Source organism: Protopterus annectens, chromosome 10.part0 (assembly GCF_019279795.1).
Source record: "Protopterus annectens isolate FY-2018-M chromosome 10.part0, PAN1.0, whole genome shotgun sequence".
In the NCBI taxonomy this organism is placed as follows: domain Eukaryota; kingdom Metazoa; phylum Chordata; order Ceratodontiformes; family Protopteridae; genus Protopterus; species Protopterus annectens.
Window position 1 is genome coordinate 1762362577 of NC_056744.1, and position 18419 is coordinate 1762380995.

At 42.0% G+C, this 18419-nt stretch overlaps 1 protein-coding gene across 1 annotated transcript in view; it reads left to right on the top strand.

The window, feature by feature from the left end:
- LOC122814477 (inactive serine/threonine-protein kinase TEX14-like) overlaps window positions 1–18419 on the top strand; it is a 555764-nt gene that overhangs the window by 232901 nt on the left and 304444 nt on the right. Inside the window, exon 12 of the mRNA XM_044087056.1 lies at window positions 10827–11017. Coding sequence (XP_043942991.1) covers window positions 10827–11017 — 191 coding nt within the window. The remainder of the gene's footprint in view (window positions 1–10826; window positions 11018–18419) is intronic.

Consider the following 18419-nt stretch of genomic DNA (forward strand, 5'->3'; position numbering starts at 1 on the left):
TGGCAACAAAGGCCCAGTTATCTGCAAGAAACATTCTGCAGGCTTTGGGCTTCATGACATCCTGCATTCTACTAATTCCATATGCAAGACTGCATATGAGGAAACTTCAATGGTACCTAAAAAGTGTTTGGACTCAACATGGCCACAACCTGGAAACAATAGCTACTCTCATTCCCTGCCTGCAACAGGAGTTTCAATGGTGGGCAAAGACCTGTCACCAGAACAAGGGACAGCCTTTCACTCTTCCCCCAGCCACACAGACATTAACAATGGATGCATCAGATTATGCCTGGGGTGCCCACATGGCAGGAAGATGTATTCAAGGCACATGGTCCGCAAACCAAATGCATCTGCATATCAATCAAAAAGAGATGCTAGCTGTTCAAAATGCCCTGACAGCCTTCAAGGACCTACTTAATCCAGGACAACTGCTAATAAAGACAGACAATACCACGGTCATGTGGTATATAAACAAGCAGGGAGGCACTCATTCTTACCCCCTTTGCAGATTAGCCATGACTTTGTGGGACACAGCATTGACTTACCAAGTACATCTGCAGGCACAATTCCTGCCAGGAAAAATGAATACTCTGGCAGACGAGCTAAGCAGAAACCTCATGGATCCCCACGAGTGGAAATTGGATCCACAAGTCTTCAGCATGGTAACAAGGAAATGGGGATGTCCGGACATAGATCTATTTGCCTCACCTCACAACTGCCAACTAAAGAGATTCTGCACAAGGACTTATCACAGACAAGCATGGAAAGTGGATGCCCTATCTTTCAGCTGGAAAAACTTAACAGTATATGCCTTTCCTCCTCTGCCTCTCCTCCCCAAGGTACTCCTAAAGGTCAGACAGGAGAAGCCAAAAATGATACTGATTGCCCCAGAATGGCCATACCAGTACTGGTATCCAATCCTGAGGAACTTGTCTCAAAGCCCAGCCTGGAACTTACCTCAGTTGCCTCATCTACTGTCCCAGCAGAACAGTCAGATCCTGCACAGCCAACTCAAGACCTTAAATCTGGCAGCATGGCGGATAATGTAGTCTTACAAAACACACCTCTCACTAAAGCGGTGATGGATGTCATTTTGGAGGCCAGGAGGCCTAGTACTAGAAAATCCTATGCTGGAAAATGGAAGAGATTCTGTGCTTGGAACCAGGCACAAGGAATTGACACAGCTGTACCAAATATTCCTCAGATTTTGCAATACTTGACTGAGATGTTGGACAAAGGCCTATCCTTTTCATCTATAAAAATTCATGCCTTTGCCATTTCGGCTCATTACAATACAGAGCCACCAATCTTTTCTCATCCTTTATTAAGGCAGTACCTCAGAGGGGCCAAAAATTTAAGGCCTGCAAGGAGATCACCAATACCTGCATGGGACCTCAGTTATGTCTTGGAAAAACTCACCCTGCCTCCTTTTGAGCCAGCTGCTACAGCGATATAAAGTTTTTATCTTGGAAAACAGCTCTGCTCCTAGCAATAACTTCTGCAAGACGAGTCTCAGAGCTACAGGCACTCATGGCTGTGGAACCTTTTATCATTTTTTATCTAGATAGGGTTTCTCTGACGATAAACCCGACATTTATGCCTAAGGTAGTGTCCAGTGTGGCCCTTAACCAAACTGTTCATCTGCCTACCTTTTATCCAAACCCACAGAATAAGGGGGAGAGAATTCTGCATTCTTTGGACATTCACAGACAGCTACGCTTCTATTTGAACAGAACCAAAGCTTTCAGAAAGACAGAGCAATCACAAGGAAAGGCTATCTCAAAGCAGACTATTTCAAAGTGGATAGGCCACTGCATTTGTTTCTGCTATTCACAACATGGCAAGCCAGTACCTAAGGGCATTAGGCCACATTCAACCAGAGCAGCAGCCACTTCAGCAGCCTTCCTCAGAGGAGTACCAACCAAAGACATTTTAGAGGCTGCTACTTGGAGTTCAGTGCACACCTTCACAAAGCATTACCACTTATCACTCTACTCTAAATCCAGGGCAGGCTTTGCCACTACAGTTCTGCAGGGCCTAATAGCTGCTCCTAATGCTATTTAGCTCCAACCTCCCAACCTTAGCTTTGGGATTCAACCCAATTGTAATGACTGCAACAGTGAAACACGAAGAACATAGTACAGTTGTGTACACTTACCATAAATGTAGATGTTCAAGTGTATTCACTGTTGCAGTCCAGGTTACCCACCCGCCATCCCCCATTTCTTTGCTGGAACTTATCTGTACTTCTCTATTCTGCACAACCTATGTGGTGTATTTGCTTGTAGATGAAGGCAAAATATATGCTTTGGTGCATGTATGTTTTATTGACATATTTTTAGCCAACCCTATTGGGGGCACCTGAAATCTGGGGCAAGAAAAACTGAAAGAAATGGTGTCGGCTGCATCTTTTATACCCCTGGCACACTGATGTCAGGGAGGAGGCGACAGCAACTGACGCCGGACCTAGACTTTGTAATTCAGGCCGACTGAGGGTAGCCTGCCAGCAGGATAACCCAATTGTAATGACTGCAACAGTGAATACACTCGAACATCTACATTTATGGTAAGTGTACACAACTGTACTTTCTCAGGAATGTACTTCCATAGGGCCTCCCAGGATCTAAGGTAGCTGGGGACTGTGTCCCAGAAGTCAAGAATAGATTGACAACATCAGATAAAGAAGTTATGTCTTGCCATAACGTTTCATCTCTGTTGTCAGTCTTCATTTATTCGGGTCTATATTAAATTCTTGAAAGCCGACAGTGTTGAATCTGACATTGTCGACACGAGAATAGTGAAATTGAAGAACACTGAACAGGTAAATGGAAATCTCTGTAAGGAGAGATTTCTGTTTACTTCAATGTAGTGCGGTCTCGGAGTTGGTATATTTAAGTAGTGGGGGGTTGCAGGGGGGCTTGCCCCCCTGCCTACACCGTTTAGTTTTTTTATTTGTTGTTTTTATTTTTTTTTTCTGAACATTCAATGTTTTAACAGTTCGATCACTAAAGGTCGACCTTTAGTGATTCGAACTGTTGTATATTCGATGTACTAATATAGACCCATTTATTCTTGTGTCCCACCTCACCTGCCCCCTTTATGGAGTCCTGGTGGAGCGACTTGCTGTCTTCAGATTCCCGGTTAGGATACACCTTGGACATGGCTTCTGACTTAAGTTAGGTCTTACTGTATTGTTTCTGTAAGTCTGAAAACTGGATCTTAGGTAATGTAGAGAGGGGCATTGTGGGTAGACAGATCGAGAGTTTTTGGCTGACGTGAGCTATATATTGGCTTGATTGGTTCTGAGGATCGGAACTGTAACCTAGAAGTCAAGAACAGATGAAGATCGACAAGACAGATGGAGCGTTATGGTAAGACATAACTTCTTTTTAACAGCCCCTTAATTCTGTAGGGCAGCTGCCAGACAACATAATACAAAGACATGCTGACAAGAATTGTGTGTGTGTGTGTGTGTGTGTGTGTGTGTGCGTGCGTGTGTGTGTGTGTGTGTGTGTGTGTGTGTGTGTGTGTGTGTGTGTGTGTGTGTGTGTGTGTGTATATCTGTGTGTGTTGCAGTGAAGTAGTACCCTGTCCAAGTCTTCCTTACACCCAGTAAGTACTAGTGTATGGGCTGGTTCCCCCAACCTTATACTAGATTAAACTGGTAATTGGAGAGTGAATGAATGAATCCTGGTTGGACCAACCAGTTCTACATTCTCCATGGTCACACAGTCACAGAATAGAAATAAATAAAAGGGTATACAGTGATTACTAATGAAAGTATGTGTCATTCATTGTTAAAATCTAAAAGGGACTGAGCTAGAAGCGATTGTAAATATGAGAAGTGTTTTAAGTTAGTTTGTTCTCCCCAAAAGCAATACAATTAGCTGTAAATAGAATGGCTTTGGGTTACTGCACAGTGGCAGACATTCCAAAACAGAAGGAGGTAGGATGTAAACAGCACAGATATGAAATTTGGTCTGGCCACCTTGCATCACCTGAATGTTTATGAACATAGGAACATACCAGGTAAGCAATCAGAGAAACCATAAAATGCTTAGAAATATACACCTTTACTCAGACAAACTTAAAAGTTCATGTCACTCTTTTTAAGCATTTAATAATGCCAGTCTCCCAAATTGAGCAGGGTGGTATATGATAACCCTGGTTTAAATTTGTATCTAGCCTTCCAGTCATCAAGACCACCCTTAAAGGTAGCTAGAGTGGTACTTTGACTTGTAGGGGTAACCTATTCCATAGCCTACAAATTTGTTGAGTTAAGAACCTATCACTTCAACAAGTCTTGTTCATTTGTTAGTGAAGATTTAAGTCCTTAGTGTGGGTGTTTGTAAAGCCACTGTTTTTGTGAAGAAACGGGAGGTCAATTAGGACTACATCTTGCATGGCTAGAAAAGTGAGGTGCAGGTCACCTCAGAGCGACTGTAGGCTGCTGAGTATATGAAGAATCATGCTAGTTGCAGAGTATTTGAAGAGTTTAAGACTTTTAATTGTCTTGATTTGAAATCTTTGAGGCCTTTCCAATTAAGTGATTTGCTTTGACTTGTTCATACCAAAGGGGACATTATATTCAGTGATGGGTCTGATAAGGGAAGAGTACAGTGATGGGACCCCAGCCAGATGGCACAGAGGTTAAGGTATAGTATTACCAACTGGTCAACCTTGGTTTGAAACCCGGCTGGGGCACAACTGGGCAACAGGAGCATCTGCGTGGAAGAAAGGCCGACTGTCTTCTTTTGTAATATGCTATGAAGACCTTATGCGGTCAGTCCATAGAGTCGCCATGAGTTGTTTTCGACTTAGTGGCAATTACTTGCAGTGGTAAGATGACTTCTTTGGATTTTGAAGATATTTCCCTGGAAATTAACTGGGCCAGGTAGATGGATTTCTTGTCTGTGATGGAAACAAGATGATCGAATGAGAGAGAGATATCCACTTATGTACCTTGGTCTGTTATGACTATATTTGTGTGAAGAGGAGTATCCTTTATAACATGTGAGGTGGGGACAACCTTTCTACCAAATGATACAAATGCTGCACTTTTTTCAAGTAGTTTGAGACCATTTTTTATATACAACTGGCATATCCTGGCTCTTGCTGGAGCTGTTTTCTGTCAGTAGATAAGTGAAAACAGTGCCCAGATTGCAGTCATCAGCAAACCCAGCCAACCACACTTCTGGAAAATTGGCTTGGATTTCTGCAAAATAAATGGCAAATATGAGAGAGTCCAGAACAGATCCGTGTGGCACCCCAGTAGTTTCTAATTTATTTTCTGAATGGTAACCATTAACTTTCACAACTTGGGATCTGTTGGAGAGTATATTTCAGCAATCCAGCAGATAATGCAGGGATTTATATTAAGCTTGTCTAATTTTTCAATAATACCAGCATGTGGGATAGTGTCAGAATCCTTGGCCAGGTTGAGATAAGCAGTGTGCACAGAATGACCACTGTCCACAGCCCCTGTAACATTTTCAAAGAAGCTTACTAAGTTCAGGAGACAGGACCTTTCCATCTCAAAGCCAAACGGATTGTGATCTAGATCAGTTAAGTTGCCTTTGTTTGCATAAATGAGTTCTGCTATAATAAGTTCCATGGCTTTGCATAGGTTCATAGGTTCATAGCTAGATACTAAGCTATCGCCCTGGGGCCTATATAAGCCTAGCCAAAAAGGTTCCCTGGCGTTTGCCACCCAAGAAAATTATTTCCCTGTGCCCCTGTCAAGTAGCACCGCAGAAGTGATCCCCGGGGTGAGTTTTCTATTTCCCATCCAGTCGTCAAGATTTTTCTTAAAGAGGGCCAATGAGGAGCTTTGCTTGACATGAATGGGTAGTTTGTTCCAGAGTATGAGAAGTTTCTGGGACAGGAATCTATCCCTCCAGCATGTTCTGTTTATTGTGGTGACAAGGTTTAGGTCCCTGGAGCATGTGAGTTTTTCCCAAAGGGGATGTCAATGCACCTCTTGGCACTGAGCTTGAGGCCATGACTTTGACACCAAGCATCTGTCTCTCTGAGGCCCTTTTGTAGAATATTTACATCATTAGTTAGCCAAAAAATAATCAGCCTAGCAAGTCTTGAACCCAGGACCCTACACACCATAGCCACAGCAAGTTACCACTAAGCCATCTGAGCATATAAGGCTGTTGAGGCTGATATATCTGTAATTAGCTGGGTCTGTAGAGGGGTTACCCTTGTGTAGGGGATTCACAGTGGCTGTTCTCCAGGCATCAGGATAGACAGGCTGAGATCAAACAGTTTGGTAGAGGGTAGTGCATAATTGGCACTGATAAGATTGCAACCTGGTATATTGTCTGGTCCTATGGAAGCATTATTTTTAGTCTTTGCCAGGGAATCTAAGACTTGTTCCAAGGTGATTACAGGGGAAACTAAATTCTCAGTGGTGGTGGGGCAGCAAAATAGGTAGGAGCGGTAAAACTAGTGCTAAATCTGTCTGCTAATATAGTAGCTGTATCCTTCGGGTCAGAATAGATGATATTATGGATGAGCTCTTTGCAGTGTTGGATGCTGTTCTTTAATTTTGTGACATAACTGAAGAAAGATTTACTGTTTCTTTTGGAATCTGTAGCAACCTTAAGTTCACATTCTGCTTTACATTTTGTAATAGTGATTTTAAGTTACTTGCTGGCATGTTTCAGTGTGGTCTTGAGGTAGGAAGCTGGAGAGTTTGTGCAACATTTCATTATTTTTCTTCTTTTGTTACATAGTTTGTTAATATGGAAGTTCCACCAGAGAGGTTTGTTCCTGAATTTGCAGTTATATTTAGGGTGGATGGTTACTGACTTTTCTACGCAGCTGCTCAGGTGTTGGTAAAAGTCAGAGGCAAATGCAGCAGCCCTCTCAGTTGGATCCATTTGCAGAGGATTGTTGGAAACTATGCATCAGTCTTCTACAAGCTGAAGTAAGTTGACCTTGGACAAATCCATAAAGATGGTCTCATTTGTTGGTGGGGTGGTACCACTGGACTTGAGAGAGATGAGTGATTTGTGGTCAGACTTAAGAGTTGAGGAATTGCAGTGTGGGGTGCTTGTGGGTGAGTTAGTTTGTTAAGAACCAGGTCACGTATATTTTTGCCTCAAGTATGCAGTTTTACAGTTTGCTCCAGTGCATTGGTATTAATGAAGTCTAGGCACATTATTTTGTTTAGAAATGTAAGTGTGCCAAGCAATACTTGGGTAATTGAAGTCCCCTAGTAAGAAGATATTTGGTTTGATATTTAATACCTTGGTGGTGTTGAGGTAATATCTGTGTTCTTTGGGCAACATTGATGGAGATTTGTAGCTAGCAGTGAAATAATAGCTGGATTAGTTAAGGGTAATGTGGAGCTCCATCAGTTTTGTGGGTAATTTGATGTGATGTAATAGTGTTTCTAACCATTATAGATACTCTCCTGCAGTTTGCCAGTGGTCTGAAGACATGATGGGACCTAAGCTCTAGCCATTTAGGATGTAGAGAATTTAGGGGATGTTCATCCATAAGTGAAAACTTGTATGATTTTTGCAGAAGTCACAACTGCTCCACCAACGCAAAGCCACCCTTTTTACTTTTCATAATTGAATTTGCTGTAACCTTGGTTTTTTAGTGCAGAATGATAACGCCTAATCTGCAACCCAGGTAATCAAAGTTTGAGCAGCTGCTCATGAACTGGAAGAGCTGGGGAGGAAGGGCTAGGAAATGAATGACTACAGCTCACTAATCCTATGGAGAGGGTGTGGTGGTTTCCATGACAACTGTTCTTCTTCTCCAATGCTAAGAGTGGAGGCCCTAAAGTGTGCAAAGCAGTAGCTGGTTTCAGTAGGGATGTGGGTTACAGCTATCCAAGCTGATAATCGTAGCACCTTGTTTGTACATGTGAAGGAGAGCGGATGCTCAGAATTGTGCTACTGCATAGTCCATGCTGTGATGCAGTTCTTGTCATCACCAGTGGGAGGATTAGGGTTCAAAATAGAAATATCCCCATTACTCACTTCCTACTATGTGTGAGCAGGGATGTAAATAACCCTCATGGCTGCCTGCATGATGTGCTCTTCTGGGTGGTTTGTTTGGTACATCCCTAGTACAGGAAACAAAGGGCCGAGTATTATGAAGGGAGGCTTAATGGTCAGCAGGAATGGGGAAAAAGCATAAGTAAAAACAATAAATAAAAAACTGATTGAATTTGCTGTTAGGTTTCTTTGCATCTCTGTTTGTCCGAATTCTTACTGCTTCATTTGGTATTCTATTTTTCTCATGCCCTCTTTACCGTTCCTTGTGTTATTTAGCATTTTACTAAACTTAAGGGGACTAATGTTACTAATAATTTTTCTTTTTTTCTTTCTTTATTCCTTGTTACCTGGGTTAATCCAAGAGGGGTAATGTCCTCTTTTCAGGGGAGACCCAGGGTAGTATTTATACTACTTGGGAAAATTTGGCCAGGGCGTTAGGAAACTTGTCCTACTCTATTCTGTAAGTGCCATGGAATTTTTTACATCCACCAACTCAAGCAGGTGGAACCTCGGTTTAATGTCTCATCCAAAGGATGACACACTCAGGAGTTCAGCAACCCCTCAGTGCTGCACTGCCATGTCAACAATCAGTCTATCTGGTGTGGGAATAGAACTGGCAGTCTTCTACAACAAAGTTGAGTGGGCTGTTGTGCCACTGACACTGGCAAAACGATCAACATGATTGTGGATGTTGGTACACCAGAAGCTGTGTTTATATAGTGTAAAGCATTATAAGGAATAATGCGGATTAGCAGAGTATAAGACAGTGCAAATAAGAATAAAAAGCAGCCCAGGGTGTGTGCGTGTGTGTGCGCGCGCGCGTGTGTGTATGTGTGTGTGTGTGTGTGTGTGTGTGTGTGTGTGTGTGTGTGTGTTTATCCTAACGACAACAATGCACTCAAAATATGTTGCCCAGTGCAGAAAATGAAACTGAAGCTCAGTACAACAATTAGAGGGCATTTTGGATTTCTGGATTTTAGTTGTCTTGTACCTGAAGGTGCATCTAGCAGGTGTTTTTTTTTCATAAGGTACCACAACCATAAAATACTTTGCTGTGATGCAGTTCATTAGCAATTGTAGTGTGCTAGGAGTGTAACTTTGTAAGGCACAATATCAGGATGATTTCTTCTCTCAAACGTAGCTCACTGGTTTCACAAACAGGTTAGGCCCTTGGAGCAGGGATGAAAGAGATTACAAGGATGGTGGGGACGGAGAATGTTGCACACACTTAAAGCATAGGCTTGATAAACTTATTGTCACCTTCTGCTGTCAAACAAAATGAATGTAATATAACAATGCAAAGTCATTACTGAGAGTAGTCTTTGCTAAGATATCTAATGCTTTGCTTTTCGTCCCCTGAAGAAGGTAATCCCCCAGTGTAGAATTCATTACTATTCTAAGGTACTTAATGGAATTGTTATAGTATAGGCTGCTGTCCCCAGGCCTATTTCTTAATGTATGTTGTTGTTTATCTTTCAGCTTTTCCCGGTTAGGGGTTGGCACAGTGGAACTCCGGTCCGCTAATGATTGGCAGTAGATTTTTACAGTGCCGAGTTGCCAGCTCGACGCCCAACCTTCAACAAAGGCACTCTCATTCACGCATGTCTTTCAGAACGCCACTCGACCCGCAGGGAGGACATGCAGACTCCACACAGAAGGCACTCCCTGCACTCCAGACGAATAATTTTTATAAATGTTGATACCTTTTGATTTATGTAAAGAAACTTCATTGTATTTTAATACATATTTTGCTTGATACTAAATGTAAGTGTGCCAAGCAATACTTGGGTAATTGAAGTCCCCTAGTAAGAAGGTATGGTTGTGTGTCACTTAGGAGTGCTTGAGGCCACAGTTGAGGCCTCTTGTTTGATTTGCATTGCCCTGCATTGTGAAGGGTCCATATAATTTATTGATTTTTTTCTTAAACCGTTTTTTTCATTTATTTTCCCCACTTCCTGAACCTTTCCAGAACCAACATTCTCCTTTCTTTCCCACCAGCACATTAACTGCAGCCCCTTTATAATAAGCGTCTGCAGGACTGAGTCCTTTGCCTGACAGATATCATATAAGGCCACAAGAAGCCCTGCCTGTGGTAGTGGAAACATCAAGAGAGGTGTACTGAATTTCCCTACAATACTTTGCATGTAGATAACCCAGACATTTTAGCTATACATGAGTGCACACCTGCACTTAATGCAGAAATCAGATATGACCATAGCTGGCCTGTATCAATCCTGAACAGCTATCAAATGCTTTTACTGCAAGCTTCTAGTGCATAGCTAATTTCTGCATTCTTTTACTAGGATGAGGGATAAGGCCCATGGCTTCCTGTATCTCCCTAGGAAGCTATTCTGCCGTTTGTCCTCTGTTTTGATCCAGATCACCAACATCACAGTCAGGGCTGTAGCCTGTGTAACTAAAGCTGGCTAATTACTGAGTTATCGATCTTCTGGTATTGTGTAACAAGGAGTTTACTAACTTCTGATATGCAGGTGGCTGCCATGCACAGGTGAGTGTTTGGTAAATGCTACTTGACTATTCTCTGGTGTTTGTTAGGACAGTGTAGGGGAAAAATAAGCAAAGTAAATAAGTACTTTTTTGCCTTTGTCATTTAATGGATGAGGGGACTACACAGCAGGCTGATTTTTTTTCATGAGAAGCCCAACCAAGACATGTTATTTAAATTCTTTTAGATGTCACTGCTAAATGAATCTGACATAAACTATCTGAAAGAATGCATGCATAACCTTAGGCTGCAGAGTTCTCTTCTGTGTTTGCTACTGAGGTTCCTTTTTTTTTTTCCAGATACAGTCCCTTGGCAAGGTCAAGATGGAATGATGGTCAAAGAATTAATGGTGTCTGGTCTAACACTGAGTACTGACATTCGTGTCCCACAACCATTTTTTCATCTGGTAAAGTCTGGTCTGTGCCTAAGACGTCGAGATCGCACAGTGACTTTACAAGATATGAAGTACAGTTTACGTAGTAGTTTACAGGTAAGAACCTCATTCAGTGCATTTAGTGAGGAAATATTAATTTCAGTGTCCAGCACAATATAAGGGTGGATGGTTTGCTTTCCATATTGGTTATTCATAAAGGCCACAACCACTAGCCATTGGTATGGGTATTCTTTATCTTCATCTGCCAAATACTGGACTTGTCCACTGAATGAGAACATGGGAAGAATGTCAGATTTCATCTGGTCCTGTCTGGGCACTATAATATTAGGATTGGTCATCTTGACACCTGTTTTTCTTAGCAAAAAATCTCTTCACAAGCTTGAGCTCCTCCCCATTTCATAACCCCTGCCCCGAGAAGATACTTTGGATCTTGTTGTTGCCTTTGCAGCTTTGACATCTCCAAGAAAAAGCTTAATTTTTAGAGGACCATCTTAGAGAGTTGTACTCAAGACGTGCTTTATTTTTTATCTGTCTTTTCACAGAATGCAAAATTTAACAACTGGTTTATTATTTTGTCTTTTTGAGAATTGAGTCTTGACTTTACCCCTCTTATTCTCTCCCCGTCCCTCCATCATTTTTTAAAAAAAGAAAAGAAAAAACTCTGGGCCATATTCAATGACAACTACACTAAGTGTACACAATCTGTATTCATGAATATCCCTACCACATTTTTTGAGCTTTCTAGACACTCAGAAAGATTACACTAAGCTTACATGGAGTCTCCACTTTGTAGCACCCTTTATGAATCCCCTCAGTATTTAAAGCCGCAAGAAAGTCAATAAGAAAACCAAAATTAGGAGGAAGAAGGTGTGAGTTATGCTTGTGTTGTCTATTCAGTCGGAACGGTGTACACTTGCTGTACATTTAGTGTAGGCGTTAATGAATCCTAAGGACTCTTTACTTCTTTGTTTATTTCCTACTCTGTTTGTAGTATTATTACTGTTAGCTTGTTGGAGTGTGAGCTGTGTTTGACATTGACAAATAGTTGGCATTGCTGGAGATAGTATTATACTCTTTGGGGTAACCATGTATAAAACCCCAAAACCTGACTTCATGAGGTGTAAAAAATGTAGACACAAAATTTCCGTATAAGACCTGTATATGATGTGTGTGGTGTGCTTGGGAGTGGGCCATTTGCAGAGCAGCTGTATAATATGTACAAATTTCATCACTAGCACTCTTTCGAATGGGAAAAATAAATCAATACTGAAAGGCTTTTTGCTTTCACAGTCAGCACTGACAGAAAGATCCATTGCAGAAGACCCAAGTAGGTCATTGTCTAAAGTTTCTAAACCAGAGAAATATGTCAACATGATGATGATATGACTCAGATGTAGCAGTAGTTGGAGTATTAGAGAAGTTGTCTACAGCCAAAGTTTCTCAAAGTCTTAGACCATGTCCCTCTTCAGTGGCCACTCCTGTTAGATCCTTCTTTCCTTCTCGGCAGGAGTCTTCTGGTGCAACAGATTTGATACCTAGACATATAGCTGGCAGATTTTCTTCAGAGAAGGAATTATTCATGGTTCTTTTCTCTCTTCCAGCCTCTGCTTCTTCCTTTAGGGATTACATATCTTTTAGAAGCCCTGTTCCAGCTGATTTGGAGCAGATGATTTTGGCCTTTGTGAAGATCTGTCTTTGTTGTGGCATTATCTCCACCGTCTCTGTGCCTAGGCTGGCTCAGAAAGAATCAATACCATCTTTCATTGTTATTCCTTTCCCAGCCACTGTTTTGGCACTGGTGGTGTTGGAATCAAGGCCAGTAAATGTTTCGACTTCTTTGACAATGAAGAATACTTATTACTGTATGCTGACACCCTGAGCGTCTGTGGCTGTTACAGTGCTGACCATGCCATTGACGTTAAACACCACTAGGGCTGAAGTGTTAGACAATGACTGTTTGGCACCAAACTCTTTCCTAGTACTTTTGTATACATTATTTGCATCATCATCATTGTCGTCTTCAGCATTTAAATCAACAGAGAAGACGTCTGTTCTGGAATAGTCGATGCCTTTTGTGTTTGTTTCTGATGCTTGTTCGGCACCACTGGTGTCCACATATTTGGTGCTTAGTGTTTCTGGCCCAGAGATATCTGCATCATGGTGATGCGAGATTGACAGTTTCTTGGCTCTTTGTTGAGGCAGACATAGGATATGTCAATTCTGCCCTGAGACATGGTACAGGGAGGGTTTTTCGACCATACCCCATCTTTGCTCCCTAGGGACATAGAATTTCTTCATTCTAAGGTGCAGATATGCAGGGTGTCTTCTTCCCAGGAATGTTATGGATGACTCATCTCCCCCTCCCCCCTGGAAAACAAATGCAAGAAGAAGCACTTAGACTCCTACTCAGAGTACCTTCCCAGAAAGAGATTTTGATGAAGGAGAAGTTTCTCCCATATCCCATTCAGAGGATGGTATATTTGGCAAGATACTGGAATTGATGAGGAAGAAGGGATCTTGGCCCATGGATCCCACCTCCCCTGAAGAAGATGAAATGTTGCTGATGGCCTATGAGAGAGGACCTCTCTGTTAGCGGCCTGTGCTGTTTTCAAATCAGGCAGGTTAGTAGATATGATGTGCAATAAGGCTTGGAAGTAGCCCATCATTACTAAGCAATTTCCCCAGAAGCCTGATAGACTGTTGTGGCCCCCAAGGATAAACAGCAGTGGAGTGAAGAACTCTCTTGTGGGCTCCATGATTGCCACTGCTGCCATCAAGAAGGACATCCCAGGTGATACACAAGCTATCCATCCCCTGAATAGAGAATCCGGGATGCAGGATAGTGTAGGGAACCTCATCTATGCAACAGGGGCACTCACATTTAGAGCTGTGAACTGTGTGGTGCGTGTGTCTTTGTCTCAGAGGGAACTGTTGGCAAAAGCTGCAAACATTCTGAAACAGCTTCCTGTGGGTAATCTCAGGACTCGACTGGAAACCCTGTTGGTGACTATTTCTTCTATACCATCGCTCACCATGTGTCTGATTCCTAATGCAATGCTTGGTGTAGCTCGAGCGGTGACTTCAGACCTAGCCATGAGGAGACAGGCCTGGCTGTGTCTAACAGACTTTGTGAACCACATTAAGGTGGCGTTTGTCAGTACTTCTTTTGACAGCTACTCCTTGTTTGGGCAGAAGGTGAGAGAAAGAGTGCTGCAACGTGAGCAAGATGGCAAGACATTTTCAGATGTTGGAGCCAAGTTTTCCGTACCCCAGAGATCTTTTCAAAGGAATCAAAAGGATGCCAGAAACTTGTGAATCCTACTCATCCAGTCCATCTGATCCCACATATGGGTCCTTGAGACTCTGCGCAGATCCGATCCAGCAAATTTATTGCTACAGTCTTGAACCCTTCAAAATCTTCCCTTCCCATAATGCCCTTCTCCCCCTGACTAGTTCGGCTCTTATTTGCCACTTTTCAAAGTTGCAGGAAGATCTGGATAGATAAGCTCTGCCTCTTATTTGTACTCCCTTTTGAGATTTTAGAGTTCCTTTTGTAGTGCTAGTGTTAGTTTATTAAATGTGTTAACTGTATGTTTAGCTATACCCTTCCTTCATACTGTCTAGTGTGATAATTTTAATTTAAGAGAAACGATTTTTTAGACCTCCATGTCTGCATTGTCCCTGTTTTCCTTCCTGGCTTCTCTCTAGTATTGATAGTTGGCTGTTAGAATGTTTCTTAGAAGTTGTTTTCCTTTCCAGATAGCTTACATCTGGTAGCTATTTTGAACATTTATATATATATTAGAGTGTTACTTGGATTTATTAGCAGGGAGTAGTTTTAGGATGTTTGGGTCTCCCCAGCTTTGATTGTTTTTGATGTTGTTGATTAATAGTATGGAGAAATCCACTTGTTTTAATAATTGTGTCAAATGTGGGCACAGATTCCCCCTTCAAGATCTGCAGGAGCTCTATGTTTGTTTGTCTGGGGATGTCTCATCTCAGTGCATCCTGTGATACTTGTGCTGCCTTTGATCTTAGGGTACTAGTAGACCAGAGGAACAAACTTATTGTTAAGGGGCTTCTTCCTCCGGATCCAGAAACTGCAAAATCAAAGAAGTCAGGTAAAAAGCTCTTCAAATCCAAGGACTCGGATCCAAAGAAATGACCGAGTGATTCTTCGGTTCTGTCATTGGCTCCTAAGGCTCTGGGGATAGAAGAGCATGCCACATGGACCCTTGCTTACACTCCTCCTGATTTAAAGGTAAGAGTTCCAGATACTTTGTACCACTCACTAAAGAAACAGGATTGTCCAGCTTCGAGACCTTCTTCAACCCTTTCAATGAAATCCTTCATTTCATACAAAAGTACTGCAGAGGTTGACCTGGATCACCTTTTGCAAAAGTTCTTGAAGACTCAGATTGAGATGGGGGTCATTTTAACTTCATTGGGTCCAAAGCCAGTTGGATTTGTTCACTTCAACTCCATCAAGGCATCCTTATTGATCTAACCTTCAGCTCTGGTCTTTTTGGATCAGTATTGTTACCTAGATCTTGTGGCCCGAGAGGCCTTGATACAAACTTCATTGGCTCCGGGGTTTTTAGATTTGGCTCCGCAGTTCTGACCTTGTTGGAGTCAAGCCCTGAGTCTCAGGGCTGAGGACTTGGGTGGGCACCTCTGTTGGTTCCCCTGGAGACTTCTTCCTTCGATTCTTTGAGTCTGATCTCCTCCCCTGTGCTGGCCCCTCACATGGAACCACAGATCTCTGTTGGGTCCTTGTCTCTCTCTTCCATTGGGAAATTGGATCCCACCACGGGAGTGATGTCCTTGGATCCACTAGAAGTTGATGCGGCTTTCTGAGTGTTGGGGAGGATCATTGCTTCACCTGAAAGGTGGATCTACAGGTTGCACAGACTGAGGTACCTCCTCTTAGCCCTTACTCTATCCTGTCAACTTCTGCAAGGGCATTCTCCAGTCGGAGTTGTTCCATTGACCCCAAACATTCTGCTCTAAAAAGAACTACCTAAAAAGAGGGCATGTAAGAGAAAACAATCTGGAATCACTGTCAGAGTCAGTCATTTTAGATAGACTTACAGGATGGAGAGGGATCTTCACAGTCTCCTTTTGAGGATGCTTCCTTTGAAGAGATCCTGGAGCTTATGCATCAGAAGAGATCCTGACGCACCAAACCTCCCTGTTGGGATGAGGAAGTATTGTTTGACGCAGATGGAATTACCCCTTCTACGTCCTGAGTGGCTCCTCCTGCTGTGAAATCAGTAGAGTTGGTGGTGAGGAAGTCTTGTCAGGAACCAGGTCACCTGTGTGTCAGTTCCAAGGAAGCCATATAAAATACTATGTTTTTCCAAAGATAAACTTTTTTGGTTCAAAACTCCACTTAAAGGCTCCATAATTATTCTGGCAGCTACTAAAAGAGAGTTGTCTGAAGACTCTTCTTCTGTCTGTCTGCCTAACAAGATGTCTCTGGTAATGCTTAGACGGGTAAAGCAGGCATATACTTCTGGCTCCTTTGCTATTCAGGCAGTAGACTGCAATGCTGATATGATATTCCAGAGGGATCTCACACAGCAAGCGTTATCTGTTCTGAAGAACCCAATTACTCTGGAATCACAGTAGCATATTCAAGCCACTCTATCAACACTGTTCAACATTATCAGTCTTTCCATACATGTATTGCACAATGCTACAAATGCAGCAGCGAAAGCAGCCGGGGCAGGCATCAACATGAGACACCATGTTGAGTTGCATTTATGTGATTTCGGAGACAACGTTAAAGGATCCTTCACCACTTCCCCCTTTGAAAGTTCTACCTTATTTGCCTCTACTGTGAAAGAAAGGATGCAGAAGAGCAAGCAGGATGGCAAGACTCTCTGCAGTGGGAGTGAAATTCAAGAACCCTCAGTGACCATTTAACAGTAGCCGAAAGGGGCTTCACTCTATCTGGTTTTGCAAGTCCAGTCATCAGTAGTAAAAAGAGAGCGTGCAGGAGTATAGAGTCCACCAGTAAAACAAAAACACTCCTGTGACTGACTCAAGAACCCAGGAACACAGACAAGACCAAAAGTTCCACTCGGCAATTCAATAGAAAGACATGCAGCAAAACCTTAAAATTCCACCAAACAGTTGTTGTACTGGTTCATAAAATCAATTAGATAAAACCATCCGTTGCTTTAATGTCCCAGGCAGTAGATAAGGTAAGCGCTTTCGTATGATCTGACTTTTTCAAAACTATAAAAAAGCATTGCATCATAGTTATCTAAGTCAATTAACATTTTAAAGAAAAAGGTTAAAAATACAAATGCTAATTAAAAAGATATATATATATATATATATATATATATATATATATATATATATATATATATATATATAAAATGTACATTCTTTCCTTTCTAAGTTAATTGTAAACTATTTCTCAAAACTTTGTCAAAAAAATACCTTTATATCCCTTTGCTTCAATACAGGCACCAAAGATAAGCAGTCATTGATACCTGGTGGTTGGGTGTCATTTAGTGACAATTGCCACATCAGTTCCCTTCTTGCTATTTCATTACACCAATCCCCGTAATGTCTGACCACTTCTAAAATCCCAAACTTACATCCTGTAAAATTGCCACATTTCGGTGCATGTCTATGCAAAGCATTGTTATGGTTGTGAGTCTCCATTGCATATGAGTGTTCGTAAATCCTTTTTCTCAAGGATCTTTCGGTTTTGCCTCCGTAAAATATGTTACACCCCTGACAAGCACTCACATAAACCAGACCCTTGGTTTGGCAGTTCCCCCCTGCCAAATAAATTCGCTGCAACGGGTCCCCTATCAATATCTCCGTATTTTCCAGAATAAGTGGACACTGGTTACATCTACCACATTTCTTTGTTCCCCTTCTTTCCTTCATATTTAAAAGGGGGTGTTCCAAGAGATGTTTCATATTGTGTCCTAACTTGTATGAAAATTATGGTCCTTTAACAAGGGACTGGATCAGGTCCTCATTGCCCTCCAAAATAACCCAGTTTTTATTGAGAATGTCCCTAATCTTATGACCGAAGGAGCCGTAATAGGTAACCATAGAGTGTGAGTGAGTGAAACTAACTCCCGGGAAAAGTTGCTTTTTTCGGGGCTGAGGCACCCCCAACAAAGGGGTGTATCTAGTACCCTACCCACTCAAAATGTCCATACCCAATTCACAAACCCAGTCCTCCGGGTAACCCCTGTCAGTAAACATTTGAATTAACTGACCTAATTCCCTCTTCAGACAATCCAGGGTTGAACACATTCAGGCCCCCCTAATTATTTGACCTCTCACAAGGTTCTTCTTGAGGTAAAAGGGGTGATTGCTTTTGTAACTTAAAAAACTATTTGAATATGTCGGTTTACGGTAAACCTTGGATATGAATGTATTCGTATTTGCGTCCCTAGTAATGTTAACATCTAAGTAATTGATAGTAGTGGAATCATAAGTATGTGTGAATTTGAAATAATCA